General features: G+C 40.8%; 1 protein-coding gene across 1 annotated transcript in view; it reads right to left on the reverse strand.

Annotated features, from left to right (window-relative positions):
- DSCAM (DS cell adhesion molecule) overlaps positions 1-24,288 on the reverse strand; it is a 440,753-nt gene that overhangs the window by 121,264 nt on the left and 295,201 nt on the right. The window contains exons 10-11 of the mRNA XM_029964757.1: positions 21,584-21,703; positions 17,941-18,114 (exon numbers count right to left, since the gene is read on the reverse strand). Coding sequence (XP_029820617.1) covers positions 17,941-18,114; positions 21,584-21,703 — 294 coding nt within the window. The remainder of the gene's footprint in view (positions 1-17,940; positions 18,115-21,583; positions 21,704-24,288) is intronic.

A 24,288-nucleotide genomic window follows, 5' to 3' on the forward strand; every position in this document is an offset into this window, starting at 1 on the left:
CTCTTTCTCTTTCTCTTTCTCTTTCTCTTTCTCTTTCTCTTTCTCTTTCTCTTTCTCTTTTTCTCTTTCTCTTTCCCCTTCTCTCTTTCTTATCCTCTCTTTCTTTTTCTCTCTCTTTCTCCTTCCCTTCCTCCCTTCCTTTCAGTGACAAACAGCTTCCCAATGGGAAGATATCAAAGACAAAAGCTTTCCCAAACCCATAATGACAACAACAATAGGCTTTGCCAAAGGGAATACAACAATGTCCAAGAGCTGCCCCAAAGGAAAGATGGTTTTAGCTACAACCTCTGGGACAACCCCTTAGGCCCAGGAGGGCCCCAGCTGTCCTGGGAGCACTCCTGCCATGCACAGTGTCTCCTGTTTGCCAGGAGATCCCCCAAAATCCTATGGAAGAGGCAGCACCAGAGGAGGAAAGTTCCTGGCATTCCTGTAACAAGCAGTCTTTGAACCCTCAGGGAAAACTGTTCCACCCTTCTGTACTTGGGAGCCCATGGCTCTGGGCAATTTTGCACAGCTCCCTTCCAGCAGGAGAATAATCATGTTTTTCAGTTCAGCAAAAAAAAAAAACAAACACAGGAAAACCAAATATATATATATAAATTACATAGTTCAGAAGGAAAACTGAAAAAGACAGTGACGCTGCCAAAACTCACAGATAGCAAAAAGGAGGGAGTCCACCTTTTTTTTTTTTTGTGGAACTGGGCTGTGCAGGGCCAAAGCCAGGAAGGGTTCAGGCCCTGTGGCCTCGGGTCATGGGAGTAGCTCTGCTCTGGGGAATGTCAGCAGAAAACCCACATGCCAACCTCAGGCTTCAAACTGTTGCTGCATCGTGGCAGGGGTGTGAGATTCCTCCAATTTCCAGAGCTTGGTAGTCCACATGGACAACATTCTGGTCCCATAGAACTCTTGAGGAACTTTGGCGCTGACTTTTGCTCAAACTGGATTTAATTTGCTAAAATAAGAGCTACGCTGGCAATTTTCCTACAGTCTTGCTATCCAGGCTAAAAGGGAGGTGCTAAAAGAGAACTAAACTGCAGAATATTAAAAAGATTAATTCCTTTCTGTTTTTGTTTAATAAATGAAAGAAAAAAAATCTCCCAAGGTGCTTAATATTGCCTGTTCCTGTGCATATCCTCAGTTCCTGACTAATGCATTTTAATTCGGGCACAGGGTGTGCTTTAAACAAGCCAGTGCTGCATTATGTGCTGCACTTGAGATGTTCAAGATCTTAATTGTTTGTTCTCTTCAGTATCCCTCACCCAAGAAGCTGATGAAAAATTCAGTCCCGATGGTATTGTTTATGACACACATAGCTGTGACACATGATAATTTCACAATCATTTCAAGACACCATGTGGTTTCTTTTGACATTTGGTGACAGGCTGTGTTATCAAGCACAATTGTTTGCACAGGAAACAACTGGAACACGTGGTGCTTGGGACATTATGTTATCTCCTGATAATGATGTCATTAACATGTGTATACTATAATTAATGACTGCAAGAGCGATTCATTTGAGTAAGGCTTATGAATCCATTTCATCTAAAAAGGGAAAGAAAACCTATAATCAGTTGGGCTCAGATCCTGAAAGCTACTTACTTGCAACCTGCTGCAGCTACACTGGGTGACCCATTAATTGAGGCATATTAACAAGAAGCACTTATTTCTCAGTTATATTACAGAAGCTTGGATTAGAATCGTTATCATAATGATTGTTCTAATAGAGATCAGTGAGGGAAACAGGAACCTAGCAGTGCTCCAAACCCCTTTGTCACCCCATCTCCTACCCATGGCAGCCAGGAAACAATTACAGTTCATCAGCGTGCACGGCTGACATAATGAAGCTGGAGAGGTGGATAGCAAACCCTCTGCAGTTAACGCTGCCCCTTCCTGCTCCTGGAAGCCCCTAAGACAGGAAACACGCTTCTTACATCCTTGTCTGCCTGTCACAAAGGAAGAAAACTGTCCTAAAGGCAGTTCAGACACTTGAAGAGTCCTTATGTAAGAATTACAGAATGGTTTGGGTTGGAAGGGGCATTAAAGATCATTCAGTTCCAACTCCCTGGACAGGGACACCTTCCATTAGCCCAGGTTGCTCCAAGCCCGGTCCAACCTGGCCTTGGACACTTCCAGGGATCCATGGGCAGCCACAGCTTCTCTGGACAACCTGTGCCAGGGCCTCCCCATCCTCACAGGGAAGGATGTCTTCCTATTATCTTTTTTCCCCTGTTCCAGTAATGAACCCATTACTCCTGTCACTGCAGTTCCTGATGAAAAATCCCTTCCTAAGTTCCTTGTGGGCCCCTTCAGATACTGGAAGGTGCTGTGAGGTCTGCACACAACCTTCTCTTCTCCAGACTGAACAGCTCCAACATCCTCAGCCTGTCTCCAAAAGGGAGGTGCTCCAATCCACTCATCAACTTCATGACCTTCTCTGGAGTTGGTCCAACAGTTCCATGTCCTTCTATGTTGAGGACCCCAGGGCTGAAGGCAGCTCTGCAGAGGGGTCTCACCTGAGCAGGGCAGAGGGGCAGAATCCCCCCCTCACCTGCTGCCCACCCTGCTTTGGGTGCAGCCCAGGAACACAGTTGGTTTCTGGGCTGCCAGAGTACATGGCCAGCTCATGTTGAGTTTTCATCACCCATCACCCCCAATTCCTGGTCTCAGTCACTTCTTTGCCCAACCTGGAGGTGTGCCTGGGATTCCCACAACCCAGATGTAGGACCTTGCTTTGTTATAGTTCATATAACTACAGTTTATATAACTATAGCTTAATAGTTTCTATCCCTCACTGTTAAAATGCACAAACTCTTGACCAAGTAAGATACAATCTATTTTTGCCACTGGATCTTTGCCAATATATTTGACAGTTCAATGTCCTGTTATACCACGGTTTTGGTATAATGTCACTACAAACTCAATTCTGCTCCTCACTGCTTAGAGCTTCCTGAGTAAACAGGTATATTTAGACCACCAAAATTTACTTTCAAGCCTGATAATCCACTCTTCTCCCTTAAGGCTACACAAATTGCACACGGACTTTTTTGTGTGTTACTTGGATTTTCAGAAGGCTGTGTGCAGGCACACAAAATATTTTCATGGAGGTATTTGCATAGAGGAACAGCCACAAAAAAAAACCAGCTGGGAGTGAATGAAATTTCCAACCTGCCACAGATCCAGCCCTCAGGAAAACTGCCTACAATATGTATAAAGGAATTAGGATGAGACTGGAGCCCTGTGAAGATGATTGAAAATAGAAATAATGTGGAAAAGCTACAACTGAGGAAGGCTGGATCATGCTGGATCCTTCAGGAAGGTTTAAACAGGACAAGGAGGGAGCTGGGGAACCACAAGAAGGCATTTTTCAAAGCACAAATTTTGACTGGGGTTCAAAGACGCACAAAGCACCAGCTGGGCTTTTCCAGAACAGGGGTGGTGGGACATGTTCCTGAAAAATAAAATCAATAACCTGGGGTTTTTTTGAGAGATACTGCTGCCTTCTGTTGGTTCCTTCTCTCTTCCTATGGTACTGGAGGAGAACACTCTGGGACACCCAAGCATGCCTCTCCTGTCCAGCTGCTTCACATATAAAGTCAATCTCTTTGACTTCAGTTGCCTCTCACATCGTGTTTCTGTACAGTGAGCATATGGATTATGAGCATATTGCATAAATAATTATTTAAATGCACCATTAACTTTGCTCTGAGCCTTGAAACACTAAATATGTACGTGCTTAGTAGCCCTTCTGACGCTGTAACCCCAGAATTATCATCACTGCATCTACTTCAGTGACTTTTGATTTTTTAAATAAAGTTAATAAAATAACAACATGTAATTTCATTAAGTAAACAAAAAAAATACTTTTAAAAGGCAAGAAATGCAAAATCAGAATTTCTGGACTAGAAAATTAGAAACACTATTAATACCTGTTGATGTAGGAGACATAACAAAGGAGTTAACACTCAGAAGTCATTCTCTCTACCTCAAAAACCTGTTGCACCTGTATCTGTACATGTATGTTCCATACCTCTAGTCTTGTCTTCCAAAAATATCATGATCTAATTAAAAACAAGTAAAGTATGATTGTTCTTCCTAAACAAACCCCTTGATTCAGAATCAAATGTGCTTTTTCTTCCATGCAAAATATAAGACTTGGAAATTCACAGTCTTGGTCTACAGGAATCTTTTATGAGTCAAAGCCTACAGTTCATATATTACTTAACTTTCTAATTGCAGTATTTTTATAAGTATTTATTGTAACATCATTTATAACATTAACTTAAAAGAAAATGCTTCCTAAAGGAGAAATAAAACCTATATACCCATACAAAATCAGTGGAGTTGTAGAAGCAATCAGGGAATATATATTAAGTGTTTCTATAGCAAATACATCAGAGGCCTAATTTTGGAAAAGCAAAAACAATTGGAAGACTTGCACATATTCAAAACAGGGATATCAGAGCTTAGTGAAAATTTAGAAGTCTGACTTGACTCAACAGTTGGAGGCAAACATGCTGATTAAAGATTATTCCAAGGAAATGAGATCTATACCTTTTAAATGCTAAGCAGATTGGCTTGGCAATTAATGCTGCACAAAATTTGGCTGGAAAACATATTTTTCCTGAAAACACTCAGTGGAAATAATATGTCAAGTGGTGCCACCAAGTTACTTTTCTATGCATTACTGCTATTTTTGTATGTGTATGCACATCCATGGAAACAATGCAGACAGGTGACTGTAGAAGACACATATTTAAAATTGTGTTCATCCTCATACTCTGAGGGATCATGTTGACTTTTCCCATGCAAAGTCCTCTACCGATTTAACAAGTTTTTATTCTCTCCTGGCCCCTACAGAGACATAAAAGTGGGGTTTCAGTGTATTAAGAAATTAAAAAGGAAAGGGAAGGCAAGGCAAGGCAAGGCAAGGCAAGACCTTTAAAGGAGTTAAAGGAATAAACTGGATTTAAAGCAAACAGGCAATTTTTTGCTGGGAAAACATTACATGGTGCACCCAGAGGATGCCAGACTTGAGAATCATTATGTGACCTGCACAAAGGCTCTGAAAAGCCCTCACTCTCTTTATTAAGCATCCAGTAATCCAAATTAAATGGGTGCAGAGTCCATATCTTAATTTTCTTTGGAATACAAGAATTAAGGAACTCCCTCCAGAACATTATCTCGACAATGACAAATATGTCTGTTCACGTACCCAGTGGTACTTAAGGAAAAAAAAAAACACTAGATTTATGAGGAGAGACAACAATGAGCACAGATTCCCCCAGACTTCAACCAGTTAGATGGTTTTATAACAGGTCATATAGTATTACTTTCCCTTTTCTGGGTATGAAAGCAATTTACTTTCGTGTGAGAGTGTAACTCCTCGAGGTCACTCACATTCCAGCATATTTGAAATATTCCCTGGGTTAGTTTACAACACCCTGCATAAGAAACAGGCTAATGCTCTGCTAAGCCAAGCTGCTTCAGCATAAGCAAGCTGGAAGTATATGATATATCCCTTAAAAGTACCCTAACTCCTGTGGTTTCCAAGTGAAAATATCCCTGGATGGCTCCAAGCTCCAAGCTAAATCCCTGATGTTTCTAAGCTCCTACATTTCCCTTGTTCAGCTTGGTCAGTCAAATTCAGGAGCTGAAGCAAAATTTGTTTCAGGTTTGTGTTTTGGGTTTCATTTGTTCCCTGCTTTTAAAAGTGATTTTAACCGAGCTGCAAAAAAGTCAACTCTGGCTTCAGAAAAAGTATCAAGGTGAGAGATTTACAGTAATACAGCCAAGCAATGTTGCCATTGGAATATGAGAGAAAAATCAGCAAAAGCAGAAATAACCTCGAATAAGGAACTTAGTGGGAATTGCAGAAGAAAGGGTGTGTTTTATGCATATTATATGTATAAAAGAACATAAATACACAGTTTAATTGCAACATCTGAAAAACTTGCTGTGTATCAGTAAAGCCATGGTAACTCAGATTTTTAAGAGCTTTTTAAGCATTTTTGGTAGGTCTTTGATGCTGAGAGGCTTAAGACCCCAAAGGGAGAGAGTCAACACCTCTGTGCAACGCGTTATTTTCATTATTTGCAAACAAAATTCAAAAGTCTTCACTTATATCTGTCTCTCCACTGGTGAGTTCCTTGAAATAGGTCTGGGAACTGTCTGGGAATCAGCAAAACTCCTCAGGGCATCCCAGATTGCTGTGCTCCCTGTAATGGTCTTCCTCACCACTTAGGTGCAATTCCCATTTTCCTTAAAAGCTCGGCACTTCATTTAGCTCTTATTTAAACCTTAGATCTGGGCATTTAGCAAAGGGTAATTGGATTTTCCACAACAATATGCAACCACTTATGAAAAGCCTGTTCTTCCTTATTTCAGCTTGGCAAGCCACGACTTAAAAAAATCTGATGGCGGGAGATTTTCCTTGCTGAAAGTAGGGGTTTTATGGCTCCGAGAGCAGGGTAAGGAGCCAGCTTATACCAGTTGTAAATGCAACAGGTGAGCTGCATTGTAACCAGGACAAAAATACAGCAGAGCAACTGCACATGGAGCACTTACAGTAACAGGCACTTATTTTAAAAGCCAGTTTTGAGATAAGGCCACAGAAGTGAGATCCTGCTGCCCCATTGTGCACGTACATGTGTGCAATTACCAAAAATCAATAACTAGAAATTAAAAGCCAGGGAAAAAAATAATAGTCTAACAGATGCTTTTTTTTTTCCTACTGCTCTGATGATTTGCAACAAAATGTACTTATGTAATAACCCTTTTTTCTGTCTCCTCACTTTTTGATCACAAGTTCATGTCACCTTACTTCCAGAAATGACATTTGTTCCTTTAAAAACCTTTGTCCTTTGCAAGGAAAGAGATGGAAGTAAGCGAATAGGATTGTTTTCCAGGCACTTATCTATCAATATGACAAGTCTATTAGTGGAAAAATGTTCTTGTTAGGTCACTGATGATGTGATTTAAGAGTCTATTTTAACCAATACAAGAGAAATTCGGAATAGGGAAACAGAACTGAGAGAACTTGCAGTGCTGACTGCAAGCCAGCTACTGACATCAGTTGCTGCTTTAATATCAGTTTCCAAAGGCATAAAACATTTGCTGGAGGACTTTTTCTTAAAAAGTTTATGCCAAATTTTAAGACACCACCAACAAAACCCCACACCAACTCATGTTAAACATATGTTTAATTTCCTAGAGAGCCATCTGCTTTGCTGAGCATCCTTCAGCACATCACTGATCATATGAAAGACAACTGTGTACACATCATTTCTATAAATCAGGGTTCTGCTTTAAGAATGACAAAATGGTTTTAGGAACATAATATTTAGGATGCTTCTTTTTTTTTTTTTTTTTGGTTAATGTAACTTTAGGAATTAAGTTTCACCAAATTGCTGAACCCAAGCCATTCTATGATTCTATAAATCTATATTAATATGATGTGAATTCTCACATGTTCATGGACATGGGGACACAGAAATATTTGTAACTGAGGCCTTTAGCTCAAAAAAAGCCAGAGATATTTTACAGCATGATGGCATCACATGATCTTTTGCAAAATGAAGAAGAGAAACTCTCTACAGAAGTTTCAATTTTGAAAGCAGGGAGTTTAAATGTCATTGCCACTACCTGTGGCACACATTTCCTCTGTCAACACATCAGAATTTTAAAGGAATAAATTGCTTCACAAGTCAAGGACTGTATTTGGAACTATAAAATTTATTCCCTCCCTGAAGTATCATTTCTGCTTTCTGAATTTGCTCACCAGCATCCATACAATCATATGACATTAAATCCATACAATTACACAACATTGCCTTCCCAGGGGCAGGAATTTGCCAGGAGGAAGCCAAGCACCCAATAACTGATGACAGAGAAGGTAAAATTATTGTCACAAACATACACACTGCCTGGACAACACCATTCCTACAGGATCAAATATTCTAAGTCTGAATGGAAAACCAAAACCAAAACTTGAATGTAAGACTAATTATGCTGTGGCCTGATGGAGGCAGTTTAAAAAAAAAAAAAAAGAAAGGATGGAGTTAAATAAATCATAACTAATTAGGCCAACAGTAAGAGCTCATTCTTTCATTATCTCCTGGTTTGACAGACCAAGTTGATTCATTCCTTAACCCTGCAGGATTCTAATAAGATTTATCTAAAAATGGAGCCATGTTTATTCAGGGATCTGTACTGTGAAGACACCCAGGAATCAATGGTCATAAGTGGGCACTTCCTTCTCTCTTTTTTCCCAAGAAGCATAAAAGCAAAATATGTTCAAGCATCACATGCCAAACATCTGAACAATGTGGATGGGAGTTCATATCTTCATACTGAGCACCACTGTAGGATTTTCACAGAGGGATGTGAACAAAACCACCATGCAATTATAGAAAAAAAACCCCACAACTATTTTGAAGCCAAAAAGAAAGTACTATGAAAAAATGACTCTTTATGTTTGAAGGCAAAATTGCTTTCCTTAAAAAAAGCTTAAAATTGCACTGATGGAAGCAGTTGTAAAAGATCACGGTTGACTAATAGCAACATTTGATATTATATTTTAAAAGAAATAAACTCTTATCCAATGCACAAAATATTTGCATATAAACTACCTTTTTTTACAGTCTTCTTTTACTGCAGGAGAATTATATAGAAAAATGGATGTAACTCATTTGGCATCTGTGTCACTTGATACTCAAATGTAGTTTATACCTTTCATCTCTCTTAAGATACTGTGAAATACTTTTTATTATTTTTATTATAACTCATTACCTTTTTCTTTCATTGTAATGCAAAATTTAGGGGCTTTTTTTACATCAAATTAAAGATAAGGATAAACAATGAGCCATAATAAATAAATAAATCAAAAAATTATAAAGAATCTTCATGCAGATTCTCTGACAACATTCAATAATAACCTTTTGATCACAGGCTTTTTACTGGAAAAGACTGTGATTAAGTCATTCAAAGTGCAGAAGAATTCAAACTATAAAAAGAAATATAATTTAAGACTCTGTCCACTATTTTTTGCTGTTCAAAGAGCATTCTGCAAACCCTAAACTCACAGAAGAATAATAGGGGGGAGCTCTGAAATGGACGGAAGAATGAATGAAGGATGGAAAAGGATTTAAGGGAGAGAAGGACATGATGGCAGAGATGTGAGATTTGCAGATGGTGAGGAAGAGGAAGATGCACCACTGGTTGTGAAGGGAAAACGATGTGGGACACAGGAATATTGTCCTCTTTGGGCCTGAGGCTTTGTCCTGCTGGAACTTTCTAAATGAGATGTCCCTTAAAGCTGGCATGACTAGACATGGACAAAAAGATGAAGGGAAAGGAAAAAGGAAAGGAAAAAGCACAGTACTATAAGAGCTGGCTTTCCTGAAGTGGAAATAGTCGTGTGTGCTGCTCATATCCAGTAAATTAATTTCCATCCCACTATTGCTTTACAATGTTCTCTTGATTTAAGTTTATTTAATCTTTGTTAGCAAGACACAGGTCCAACTTTTGATGACATTGCAAATATAAAACGAAGCAGCAACAGATCATGAATTCCCTTCCTCTCCCAGAAGCCAACATTAAACCCAGCAAACACACTGCAAACAGCTCCCAGCCCACAAGTGGAACATTCCCAGCAGCATCTGTATTTTAAAATGTTACTCTGAAAAACTGTTAGGTTTAATGGCATGAAAATCCAGGTAAATGTATACACTCTATGCATTTAATGCCCCTGAAGGTAAATATTCAAGAAATTTCAAGACTGTGCACCTGTATCCATACTGCATTTGAAATCAATTCAATTCTGCATAAATCAGTAAACGTCACTAGTGAATTCTGGGCATGGTCAGTGTTTAGTCATTACTTCTGTACCATAAGGATTAAAGGAAAAAAAGAAATAACCTATGAGAACACTGTCCTAACACTATTTGTATTAAGACACATTTTTGTGTAGCTGACTTTGAGATTTAGAACCACTTCATAATTTTAAGAAAACATCAGACACGAAAATTTTTAAAGATTTTTTTTTTCTTTTTTTGCTTTAAGACTGGTGTGTTCTGACAAGAATTTCTGAGGTAAATTTAATTACTGTGTTCTGGCCTCCTCAGGGCAGGAGGGACATGGAGCTCTTGAAGCAGGTCCAGAGGAAGATGCAAAGATGCTGAATGGATGGAGCATGTCTCTGACCAGGAAAAGGCTGAGGGAGCTGGGGCTGTTCAGCCTCCAGAGCAGACACTGAGAGGGGACCTCCCCCAGGTCTGTAGGGGCTGCAGGGAGGGGGCAGAGGATGGACCAGGCTCTGCTTGGGGGGGCCCAGCAATGGCACAAGAGGAACGGGCAGGAACTGATGCCCAGGAAGTTCCACCTGGACATGAGGAAGAACTTCTTTGCTGGGCAGTGACCCAGCACTGAACAGAGACCAGAGAGGTTGTGGAGTCTCCCTCACTGGAGATATTCCAGACCCATCTGGACACAATCCTGTGCCATGTGCTCTGGGATGACCCTGCTGGAGCAGGGAGGTGGGACTGGATGACTCCACTGTGGTTCCTTCCAACCTGACCCATCCTGTGACTCTGTGATGCTGTGATTCTGCCCACTTGTTTCTCTGCCCATCTGACTGATGTCACCACAGCCTCTAAATGCCATCACACCCCCACCTGCAGCCTCTCAGTGCTCCACTGATGTGTTCTGGGTGATGCTCTGAGCGTGCCCTGCAAACCTGTTCCACCCAAAGGCTCCACCTGAGCTGCTGTGGGTTGAGCCACGACTTGCACCCTCAGGTGGCCTCTGCCACTCCCTGACACAAGGCTTTGGGGCAGTGCCAAGCCCAGGATGGGCAAGGTAGAAGGGCCAGGAAGAAGACACCCAGCCTTTTTTAGCCAGAGGTGGAAGAGAAAGCAATGAACATCAGAGATCTGAGCATGTTCCACCTGCCCTGTCAAATTAGGAGGAGGACTAACTGGCTAAACCTGGTAGACGAGTAATGAGTAATGAGTAATTCCAAGACGAGCAATCCTGAAATTCTGTCTCTCCAGTGTCCTATGCTTGCTAGCATATATTTTTCTTAAAGGATTATTGGGCCATCTTGTGTTCCAGAAGAGTATTCATTCTCATTTCGTGTGAAGAAAAGTCTAAATCGGAAATCATGTTTTAAATTCTCTTGCAAGAACACAAGCTTCCAAATTACCAGTAAGAATAATTTTCAGTATATTTCCTCCCAGCTAAGAACCTTTCAGGATTACCATTTATTACATTCTAGCACAGTAGGGAGTTTGCAGTTTTGTGCCAAATATATAAACTGAAATTTGTACTTTCTTCATGATGGTTATTTTAAATGGATTATCTGTCCAGCTTCTATCAATCACTGCAACATCACCCCCTCAGCTGGAGGAGGAGAGCAGAGCAGACAGTACTTTGAAGTTTTGTTTCAGAGTGTTCAGAGACAGAGGAGCTGCAGTCCTTGATCCGAAATATCTCTGTGGCACAGAGTCACCTGACCACAGTTGGCCAAACCTGGACACAGAGTTCATTGCAATGTAAAACCTCTGAATAAAGTAATAATTTAACACAAGAGTCACTAATATTGAGAAAGGAGAACATGTTAAGATACCTGTGGTTTATATATTACTCATCTGTTCATTAAAGGGAGAAAATAAGCAGCAGTGATTCACAACCTTGAGAATCCTATCCATTATGAGCCTTTCTAGGAAATGGGAAGATGTGAAGGTATTTGAAAGGCTAAATCATCACAACTTTGTTAAATTGGTTATTTTTCAGGAAAGCCTCAAGATTCTGCATCCGCCATAAAAATTTCAATAGAAGGAAAACTTCTGAAAATAAACCTCACCCATGCATCCTTTTGGGCAACATAAAGCTGAGAGAGGCAGCTATTTAAAAAAAAAAAAAAAAGAAAAAGAATAAAGAGCAATAAATATGACACTGTTGATACAGATGGAAAAGATACAGCAGAGCCCGTGTGGAGAAAAATCTGTTTCACTTTTCTGCTAGAAATGCTGCTGTGCAACCAGCCTTGAAGGAAAGAAAAAGGGCTGTAAATACTTTCTCTTCTTGCATCCACTCAGAAAAAAATATTGAAAAAAAAAAAAAAAAGAGAGGAGTCCTTACCTCTCTCCTCATTTTTTTTTAACTGAGAGAATTGCCAAGATTTGCATACAAAACCACTTGAGTATTTGTACTCCAGCACATCTGGCAATTACCTTACAAGAGAAAGCACCCGTTGGAGCCGATTGCCACAGGCTTTGGAACGTACGGAAGGAAAAAGGGGGGTATTCCAGCTTTTCTACCAGCTACCTTGAACATACTTCATGTTTAATTTCCCTGCCTTGCCACAGGCGGTGTGTTGTTGTGACAGCTGATCTGCTGTAAAGGAAAAAAACCAACAAAGGATCGCGCTCCGGCGCTTTTCCAGCGCGGATTTATCGGAGCTCGAGTGTCTCGCGGCTGCCGCCGCCCGTCGGGGTAATGACACATGATGGGTGATTAAAGATGCCAGTCCCTAAATCAAAGCTGTGCCAGCGGTCTGAGGAGGCATGGAACAGCACTCCTCAGAACCTGCTCGTTCCTCATCCCGGGAGAAACTCATTAGGAAAAGAAAACGAGCCGTTCTGCTGACAAGAGGAAGCGCTCGCGACTCGGGAGGTTTTTTGGGGGTTCCAGGACTCAGAGTAGCTTTTACAGCATCTTTTAGACTGTGCATGTAATGAAAATAACTAGAATCACAGAATCACCAGGGTTGGAAGGGACCTTAAAGATCATCTTGTTCCAAACCCCCCCTGCCCCGGGCAGGGGCACAAAACAGATAAAGGAGTGTTTAAGTCACTACTGACTTGGAGTTTAAACTGAGCTGAGCAGTTTGTTCACATCCTCAGATTTAACACAGTTTTTGCCGTTGTTTGCCAAGAAACAGGTGGAGAAAGAGGGAACTGCCTGTCCTGAGGGCAAGGGCAAAATTAGGCAAGGGCAGATCACCAGATCTTCAGGAAGGACTCTTTGGGACTCAATGGCAGTTTCAATTCACAGGCAATATTTTTTGTTTTCTATCCCTTTACCCCACTCTTTCATTTTGGGTACATTTGCAATCTCCATCCAGACAGAGATTCTTACCAACTCTGGCCAGATTTGTCCACTGGACAAAAATGTACTCTACCTGAGATAACTGCAAAATAAGTATGAAGAAACAAATAAATGAAAAAGCCTTTTTTTTAAAAAAAAGATGGTGGAATATCAGGAGAAGAAAACACTAAATCAGACTGAACAATCAGACCAGGGGACTTTGTTTTGATTGCCACAGAAAACAGTATTTACAGACCACCTACTGTAGAAAAAATACAGATTAGGAAATACCAGAATAACTGGGCTCTGGTGAATTTGACATTGCATTACTGCTGTCCTTTCTATAAGTGCTTTTTAGAGGTATTAAAGAAAGTGATTTTTAGCTTCCTTTGCCACATGTCATGGACAATCTATCTTTGCAAATGTAGAACAGGCAATGCTACCCTTACTGACATCTTGAGGGACGTATGCATTTTAAGGAGAAATTGGATTTTTTTACACAAGGAAAAGTAGCAATTGGACAGATCTCAACATTCCCACATTCTCAACAAGGAATTATTTTCCTAAAGACTAAAAGGAGCATTTAGAGGCACCCTGGTGAGCAGAGCACAGTGAGTTCTTCATCACAGCTTGCTGGCTTTGCTGCTGGTGTGGCAGCACAGCAAACTCATTTGACTGGTCACATGGAAAGGATGCCTTTATCCTGCTCAGATAAAGTTCCATGAAGGAAGCCAGGCATAGATTTCCATCCATTTCAGTAAACAAATGCTGCAGTGCTTCAGCCATATGGTGGAACAACTGTTCTCCACAAGCAGTGGAGAAAAACAGCTCTTCATGAGACTCAGAATCTCCATTCATAAGGATCTTTTAGGGTTATTTGTGTTTGTAACTACTGTTATATTTTATTTCTTTTGCAATAGTAGCTAGTTATGGGATTGAGGTCTCTTTGTTCCGTGAGTTGTCTGGAGATGGTGGGAAACAAATCTTACCTGGAAGAGGTCATGGACAACACGGATGAGGGGCACTATAAAGGAGGCAGGGGCAGCAGAAGCACAAGGTAGTGCAGGAACAGGGCATTAAATTCACTTTAAACTGTGACCAGGCTCTCTTTCCCAACCAACCTCTTCTGTTATTCCACCAGCTCTTGTCATAGGTAACAATTTTAAAAGTTTTTTTTTTTTAAATATGTTTAAGTGGCAAAACTTGGCATTAAAAGAATTAGCTGGGATTAGCATGTTCCTGCTGGAAGGAGCTGTGGATCTGACTGACAGCTTTAGGTTTATGCATTAAACACACATAATGCCAATAGTTAAGAAGAATATTTGAGAGGAAAGTGAATGAAGCAGCTCTGTTTTGTTGGCAGACAGGATTTGCTGGAAAGGTTTTGATGATCAGATTAAAACTTGTCAGGCTCCACATTGTCGTGAAAACAAGTGATGGATTTCAGAAGGGGCAGGGCTGATGTGATTGCCTCCAACAGACTATTTACATAGGAACACACATACCTTAATGAAAGCCTGCTTTTCAGGAGGTATGTTTTTTTTCAGAATACCATTCTATCATGTTATATATAGCCACTAAAGTGGAATTAGGAAGTGTGACATTTATTCAGATGAAGGCAGGCAGGCAGTCCGTTTTAAGCAGAATCTCTTCCCTTGTGACTCCCAGGCAACCTTTAAATAATTTCAGTTCTTCCCTTCATGTTAAAGGCTCATTATCCTTTATAGAAATTCTTCAGAAGTCTTCTCATCCCAAGCACCAGGAGTCATTTCTCAAGACAGCACTAGATTTCTTATTCCAGATCTCTCATAACTTTCTAATACTGTATGTCTTATTGAACACACAATTCAAGAACTACTTATCCTTGATTCAGAAGATGAGAGAAATGAGCTGATCATGATGTTTATGTCCATTTCTCGAAAAGAAAGGGAGAAGAATAATAGCTGCTAAATGAATATTCTCTGCTTTCATGGCTGCTATTCTAGCCCTGTGGTTCCTGATCCAGCATTGACACTGGCAGCTCACTCTCTTCACATTTCTGTTGGTATTCCTGAAGCTCTTTCATTTCCTCTCATCTTTTTCCTCTGCACTCCCTCCTCATACAATCTCCTTTCAAATGTTGGATCAGCCTCTCTGACATGAAGGTGTCACACAACAAACACTGAGGCACTAAATAAATGCATATCTGGAATTACTACCATTTCCTTCTTAGTATTAAGAGTCTTGTTGAGCAAGCCAAGGTGGTTTACAGCTTGACATGGATTTTCACTACAAAAAAAGTCTGTCAATTGTAGAGGTAGTGAGTCATAGAAACACATTAGATCAATGTTCATCCTGTCCCATCCTGAACTGCCAAAACAAAAATTTACCCACTCTCTTTTGACAACATCTTTTTTGTTTAGATCCAGGTGACACTGGAAGTTCTGGAAGAGTAAAGCATTGGCTCATTGAAGAGATTTGTAACAGGAACAATGAAAGGTAAAAATTTATGCAGTAATGTTACTGACAGAGTAGGGAGAAACTTTTATCAGACTTGGAGGAGAAGAATCACCTGTGCACAAGAGGGTTTATTTTTAAGTTCACAGTGATGCTATCCATGGTTAGCATCACATACATGAGGTTTCTGTGGCACAAGGGACTGTGAAGAAGTGAAGGATTCGGCTGTAAAGGCACTGCTGCCATGTTTTTCCTTCTGAGAGTCAATCCAGTTCCATAATCAGTCACTAAATCCACCCTACTTTTTCATCAGGTGATTTCAGCTACTGCTCACAGACAACCCACACATAAACTGAAGGAAGGTGGGAAACCAATTTGCCACAAGGAAGCCACAAGCTAATCTTTGTTTATGTTTTGGAAGGCTGCTTCTTACTTACAAACTTTGCACCCATAAACAACTGCACAGGCCAGGCCTCACCTTCTGCCTCTGACTAAAGAAGGCATTTAGGGGGACCTTGTGGAGAAGGATCAACTAACTGAGAGCACTATGAGTCTCATGAAGGTAGCCCAAGGTTTTTATCTGGCAGGGGGACTAAGCTGAGGACCAGGGTCCAGGAATAGGATTGTGGGGAGATGGAAAAGGAACCACAGGGAAAAAGAAAACAATTAATGACAAGATACAGTGCCAGAGAGATTAAAGGTAGATCCAGGCCCTCATTTTGGAGTCAGTCCACGTGAACAGGTGCAAGTATTACATGCTACTACCACTCCACCAGGATCCAGCAACACCTGAGGGCCACCACGGCCCATTTTCTCACAGCATCTTGTCCTTAACGTGTGTTTGATAAAAGCTAAAGCTGTGCCTCTTCTCTGCACACACCAACACCACCAGCATTTTCTCAAACAGCCGTGGTGGGAGCTGTGCTGTGTCAGGGTGGGTGTGTGAGGGGGTACAGACGTGCTTTCCTGCTATCTCAGAGCCGGAGGGGTTTTTATTAGATTCAAACAGCAACTGACTCTCCAGGGAAGCTCCTGTTCTTATTTGATAAGGGATGCTCTTTTATCACACATGAAACTGCATGCAGTGATCAGACAGGCAGTGAGCAGAGCTGCCAACCAGAGCAATGCTGGGTTTCTGTAGCATATTACAGCACTGCATTGCTGCTACAATGGAGGTTTGGCCCAAAAAATGGCCAGTTATGGAAACCACAGAAGCTGGAACTTCTGCTGATCCACAGACAAAGTATGGATTTAATATGCTTGCTGGAGAGGTTGGGATATCATGTTATTTTTCAGAAGACAAAGCCACTATGGTAAATTAGCATAGAGAGGACATCTGAGGTACTGGGGCTTGCAAAACTAACAAAGTTGATGCTCTTCCTTTGAAATAATTTAGATATTCATTCTCAACAACAAACAAAACCGCTAAACCTAAACATTAATGGACTCAAGTACACTCTCCAACAGAGAATAAATGGGATTTTTCTTCCTTTCTGAAAAAAACCCCATCTTTGTACTTTCAAGGGCAAATCTTTTTCAAGCTAATTGACATCCCAGAACTTCAAAGCACTCAGTCCATCTTCAGAAATCCTACAAACATGAAAGTGCATGGCTTGGTGACCTCCTTCAATACTGGTCTGATAGGTCATCCAGGAACATTTGGCATGCTGAGGTGACAATAGTCTCTTTTTTTTCTCTAGTGAGAAATTACATTATCTTAAACAGCTTCTTTTTTTTTTCATTGTATTTCCTCTATTTCCTAAGCAATGCTGATGTTTGAAGGGATCACAGCCAACATCCACTTGAAAACTGGATTGCTTTTGCCCCTTACGCCTGGAAAGCACAGATAGGTCGAGGTTGTGTAAGCACTCCAGATCCAGCAGAATTAGATGCATTTTCTGAAAATTACCTGCCTAAGTCAAAATGACTGTTGTGGCTGTATCTATAAAATCTTACAGGATGTTGTAATATCTTGTAGTATCTACCTATAGTAACTGTAGTTGTACATATGGTATGCATCTATGGTATATTTAGGATTGATCAACGACTTTTTAATCTATATTTCCTTCAAATTATAAGATTTGCAACAGTTCCTGTGGGTATTTCTCCTTTGTTATTGGTTTTTACTCTTGACCAACAATTTTTTTTTTCACTTTCCCTTCATTACCCAGCTGCAGCTCACAGAATATAAATAGTTTTGAAATGAGATGTTAATCCTTTTCATCTCAAAGTCCCCTTCTCTTCCTCTACCAAAAAAAAAATAACCATACTAACTTCCATGCAGCTGAAGACCAAAATAAAACGAAAACTAACAAAGCCAACCTCTGCCCTCCCTCCCCACCAAACTAAGGATGCAGTAGACAAGCCCTTTTCACTCAATGGCAATATCTGGATCACAGAGAAGTGTTTAATTCTTACTTTTAACAGTGAGGTACATGGACTTGCTGACGTCTGCTCCCACATCATTGCTGACCTTGCACAGGTAGTATCCACTGTCTTCTTCCAGCACATGTTTAATCAGCAAGGAGCCGTTTGTGAGAAGCTGGATACGACCGTTCAGTGCAATCGGCTGGAACTGAGGAACCCCGGCACCTGGAGCAGGAAACCCATGGGAATAGGTCAGTTAGGAAGGGAAACACCTTTTGTGCTTTCTTAAAATAAGGTAGAAACTGTGGCTTCCTTTTCTTGGAGGCTCAATGCAACTAAAACACAAATGGCTTCTGACATCAGCAGAATAAACAGAGTGGTTCTTTGCCAAAACAGAAGTCATTAATTCAAAAGAAAGACTTTCGGAATGCAACAGTAGGAATAAATTGCCCACATTAAATGTAAAGGGGCAAAAGGAGCACAAAATGAGGAACCAGAAAGGGAGAGAGAGGAAATGAAGATTTTCAGACCGTTCATGGGTGAAAAGGCACATTTGTCGTACATTTAGAGGCTGATGAATTATTGACAATTAGAGCTGAGCAGGCACATAAGTCTGCATCCCTAATGCAGACACCAAATGAATTTCTTATGACTAAGAGGGATGTCTGTTGAAGCAATCATGGCAAACTCAAGGGACCTCTAGGACCTTGCTTACAAAACCCTGGGTGACATGGAAAACCACATCAGCGACTGTGTTGCTTATTTTGTCCTACAGCTGATGGACTGATGACACAAAAATCTCTGTTCTGCCATGTTTGTAGTCAGACTGTTAAAAAAAACCACCAAAATCCCACAACCCCCCCCAAATAAAACAAAGAAAGTAACAAATGAAAAGCTCAGAGCACTAATCAGGAATGAGGCACCATGTTTGGCAGGAATGTAAGAATGGAAGGTCCATAAAAAGACAGGAAGCCAAAGATTTTTGTATCAACTTTGTATCAACTTTAAGAAAGAATTTGCTTTTCCTTGGAAATAAGATACTGGGTGATTTAGGCAATAGGAAACAGGATATTACTGTCCAGATGCCCACCACGAGTTCAGGTTCCTCCAGCACTGGGGACTCTCTAAGTGTACATTAAAATATGTTTCTTGTAACAAAGGGGTTTACAACCAATTCTGGCAGCAGGAGATGGGAATTTTCAGGGAAACCATAAGGTAGTTCACTTCAATGGAATTCTCTAATACCGCTTTCTGTACACATATCTGTCAGCATTAATTACTATAAGCAGTGGGCTGAGTCAGACCAGGAGGAAATATGATGAATAAAGATTACAGGGAATGATTTAGGATAACATACCAAGCTAAAACAACCTATGAATACAATGTCTAGAATATTAGGAAGACCAGACATGCATACTTAAAATCCCTTTATTCCTAGCAGAGTTCACTTTGGGAACTTACAATTTCACAGGAAGTCTGGTGACCAATACTGCGAACTGAAAAATGTTAAAATGATAATGTTTTCATAAAAATTCTGTCACCCTTGTTGATTTTTCAACTATTCTAGTCACATGCATATCTCACTTTTCCCTTTGCTAATTCTTTTTTTCTTTAATAAGCCATTTTTTCTGTCATTCAGATGGAAGGCATATTTCTGCCTTACCAACTGTACATGCCTGTGATTGATTGCCCGAGTAGATGCCAGCACTCACTTCTCGTATTTCTTCCCATGAAAAATTCTGGGAACGATTTAATGTTCACAGAAGGGAAAAGGCTGGTAGTTCCAGGGACAGCTACTGGGAAAAACTGGGAAAAATTCTTCCTGGCAGTTTGCAAAAAGCTTCTTACTCGTCACACACGTTGTTACTGCTATTACAGCCAAGATCCTTCCTGAGCAGGGACAGCAGCTTGTCCCATACAACTGTGTGGGTGAGTGTACAGTGAATCACAGACTTGCTGAGATTGGAAGAGACCTCAGGTGGCCACGTGAACCAACTGATTTGATCAAAAAGTGTCACCTAATCCTGGCTGCCCAAGACCATGCCCAGATGGATTTTGAGTATCTCCAAGGATAAGACTCCACGTGTCTATCAAAACTTTCTTTGACTTAAAAGCTTCAGAGTTCTAATTGATAAATCTTAAAAACTTGATGGCAGAGTGTCACTCCAACTATCCCTTTCTCCTTCATTAAGGTTAAGGTCTATATTTATACTGAGTCTAGAGAGTAAGTCATATAAGGAGCTGCTGAGGGAGCTGGAGTTGTTTAGCCTGGAGAAGAGGAGGCTCAGGAGAGACCTTTTCAGTATCTACAACCACCTGAAAGGAAGTTGTAACCAGGTGGGGGGTCAGGCTCTGCTCTCAGGTAACAAGTGAGAACAAGAGAAAATGGACTGAAGCTGAGCCAGGGGAGGCTCGGGTTGGACATCAGGAGGAATTTCTTCATGGAAAGGGTGGTCAGGCCTTGGCAGGGGCTGCCCCAGGGAGGTGGTGGAGTCCCCATCCCTGGAGGTGTCCCAGGAAGGCCTGGCCATGGCACTCAGTGCTCTGGGCTGGGGGACAAGGTGGGGATGGGGCACAGGGTGGATCCATGATCTTGGAATTTTTTTCCAACTTTAATGATTCTATGGTTCTATCATCCCAAGATGGGCTATTTATCTCTTCACAGTTAATTACAACTCGTTTTGTCTTGGCACCCTCCTTCAGCACACAAACACAACTAAACAGAATTACTTTTTCATGACCTGTACTCATAATTAAAAACCCACATGTCACTGAGATTAATGGAATTTGAAACTCCGTACCTTTCTTACAATGAACCAGAATTCATCAACAAAAGCAAAAATAGTCTATTACAGGATACTTCTCTTCCCTCACCCCTTTTCCAATACAATTTGGACTTAGGTCCTAAGGAAACAAAAAATGACCATGGGGCATTACAGAAAGATTTCTTCTCAACAGCACTTCATTTTATTTTTCAAGGAGTTAACTCATTCAGATTGGGTAAAGAGTTTTTTGGTTTTTGTTTTTTTTTTTTTTTTTTTTTTTTTGTTTGTTTGTTTGTTTGTTTGTTTTTGTTTTTTTTTTGCTAAAGCCTACCAGAAGACAACTGTCCAGAAGACACACTTTATCAGGCAGCATATTTTAATTAAAAAGCAGTCAATTTCCTGTGGTTACTGAGGGTCAAGTGGGGCCAGTTTTAATGCTCTGTTACATGAGAAGAAAATGTTAAAGCATTATGTAAAGCACATACTGAATTACTGCTTATGTTAATGCTACCTGACCTCTCTTCTTTGCTGAAAAGATATGATTGGCCATGTTATCATGAATTTTGAAAGGGGGGGGGGGGAAATGAGCCAAATGCTGCTGGTGAACCTTGTTCTGAGGTTGTTTCAATTAAAGCTGTATATCTTTTCTCTCAGCCATCCATTTCATTTGCCTGCTGAGGCCACAGCTTACACAGGGGCACTGTCACAGCACTGGGACATCTCCAAGGCAGACCAATGACAGTGTCCATGACAGTGACCAGCACTTTGTGCTTGGGGAAATGATTTAAGAACAATATAAACACAAGGGATACATCCCTTATTGCACCCAAACACTCTCTGACAATGTGAAGATTAAACCAGTAATTTAAGGGTAAGTTTTTACTAAACCAGAATTAGCCTGTCCCCAGCAATCCCCACAGAAATCCTACCTTTTGAGTACTTCCAGACAATGGTAGGGACAGGATAACCCTCTGCAGAGCAGTTGAGGATTACAGCTTTTCCATAGATCCCATCCTGGTCGCTGGGCTGAACCACAAACCTGGGGGGCACTGTGGGAGGAAGCAAAGGGAGCCATGAGAATTTGTGACACTTACTGGGTCACAGTGAGGGTGACCTCAAAATGGCACACCGGTCAAACAAGCACAGGGGCATAAAAATTTCACAGCAGAAACAAAAAAACAAATTTAATTTTTTGATGATTCAGTGAGTGACATAGTACAGCTGGTTTCACCAGATTATTTTCCTTCTGTGCACAGTCTCAATGTATTTCTTGCCAGGCACAACAAAAGCATTGGTCTTCATAGGATACAAAAAGAAGTTTATGAAATCTCTCCATAGGAGAGGTTAAAAATGGAGTAATAGATAAATCATGGTGTTGTAGCCAGATAATAAATGCTTTCTCATAAAGCAGAGGTTTATCAGATGTCTAAGAACTACTGAGTTTTTCCATGTTTGCTTTTTAGAACTGTAACTAGTAAACTTTAGAAAAAAATAATTATGTAGTGTAAATAACCTTAAAAAATAATGCTTCTAATAGCAATCAAATCACATTAAAATAAGGGTGTTTGATCCATAACTTCTAATAGGACTTCACTCTACAAACAGCCATAAAAAGGTTCAACACAATTTCCTTGCATTAAGTTGAAGAGGAGAATTCACACTTCAGTGCATCAATGTATACATATTATTAGATTTATTCCAAGGTAGCATAAAACCACTGCAATGAGTCTTCCACACATAGGCAAGTATTTACCTACTTGTATATAAATAAGGTAAGAGCTGCTGATCTCAAGGAAAAGCTCTACATGTTCCAAATGCACGTGCACAGTAAAGAAAACAGCTTGTGACAATGTTAGACCAAGAGTTCACCACAAAGGGCTGATTCTAAATGTCAAAGTCTCAATAAAACCTATAAATTTGACAAGCTGGAAAGAAAAGCTGAAAGATGTGAAGAACGTGGAAAGCTCCACAAAAGTTCTTGAATATTAAAAGTGTTTAATGGTTGTATTAAAGTCAGTTAAGGCCACAACATTTGCTGAACTCCTGTTCTCTGGTTCAGAACATGAAGGAGTAAATGTCTGAGAAAGAAATAAATTATTTGTGTCCTTATCCCACGTGTTTTTGTCGTTTCTTACAGTGCCACAGAGAAAATGCAGTGAGGTGACTGAACCTGTGACAGGTTTTTTTTCTTCTCAAATAACTTTGCTTTTTGAAATGCTCTTGATTACAGCGTCACACTAAGGTGAAATCCTAATAGTTCCTGGCTTTTCCTTGCCCACCACAGTATATGGAGCCTCATGGATTTACAGCTCTTCAAGTCCAGCCACTACTGACCTTGAAATCTGGGGGAGACAGAACAAAGGCCCCTCCTTGCTCTGACCCGGACACCCATCAGATCCCACCAGCTGCCTCTCCAGAAGTGCCAGAAATTAAGAAAGGAATGATGGGAGGAGGTTGTATCACAAGAAAATGCAAGGCAGCAAGGAAAGGGAGCTCAGTACAGGGAGTATTTGCCCTGGGACCCGAAACAGCTCTTACTAGCCATGAATACAGGACTAATTACACATCAAAAACACTGCGCAGCAAAACCACAGCAGAAGCACCAGTGCTGTGATATAGGACCCTGAGGTTCTTTTCAGTATAAACACTCTCATAGTTTATGCAAATAACACCTCCCAGGACACCAAAGAGTCCCAAGTTTTCCTTAAGAAGAAACTGGAGCTGCCAGTGTTGGCGTGGACAGGACTGCCAAAAGTTGGAGGTACATAAACACTCTCTCTGCAGGTTCAGAGAACCCTCCTCACAACAGCTCCAGTCCTCCTCCCTGTGCCTCCACAACCCAGACTCCCCTCCGACTTTCTCTTTCCACATTCATAGATACAACTGCTTTTTAAAAGAGGAGAACAATCCTCTGGAAGGAAAATAATGCCTCCAACTGCATATTTTCCTCACTGAATCTTGTCGCTATAACACAAAGGTGTTTACTGCCCAACTGTACAAAAAAGCTCTATTGCTGTTTGGAACGTGGCTAGAAGAGATGGAAGGAACCAACAGAGATACCTTTCCACTAGAAGATATCTTTACTGCTGACAGCCCTTCTGGCTTTCCAAATGCCTGCCACACTAACAAACAGTTGCAGGTTGTGTTGATTCACGATAGGGAAGCATCAAACATGAAATCCCAGTAAGAGCAGCTCTGGGCAATCACCCACCCTGTTCTAATTATCTGTTCAGAGAAGGCGTTTGCTTCAGCAGCTCCTTTCTCACTGTTCTGTGTTCATTTTATCCCCCCAAACACAAAATTGCTTATTTTCCAAAGCAGGTGAAAAACACAGTTAGTTGCACAAATAGATTTGATTTTGTACGGCTCGGCCCGGCGGCATCGGCTTGTTTCACCTCGCTAACTGTAAGGAAATGTCTATTTACAACTTCTGAAAAATCAATTACAAGCTGCTTATGCATAAAGAGGGATAAAAAACCAACACAAAACACAAACCCAGCTCGGCAGCACCAGTCTTACAGTCCTAGAGATGAGTGGTTACAAATGATGCAGTGGAGTGACTGATAATTACTGGCCTCCTCTACCACTGAAGGGTATAAGGAGTATAATGTCTTTTAAAATCTCTCTCATAACA

Source organism: Manacus vitellinus, unplaced genomic scaffold, assembly GCF_001715985.3.
Source record: "Manacus vitellinus isolate BGI_N305 unplaced genomic scaffold, ASM171598v3 scaffold_7_pilon, whole genome shotgun sequence".
NCBI lineage: Eukaryota > Metazoa > Chordata > Aves > Passeriformes > Pipridae > Manacus > Manacus vitellinus.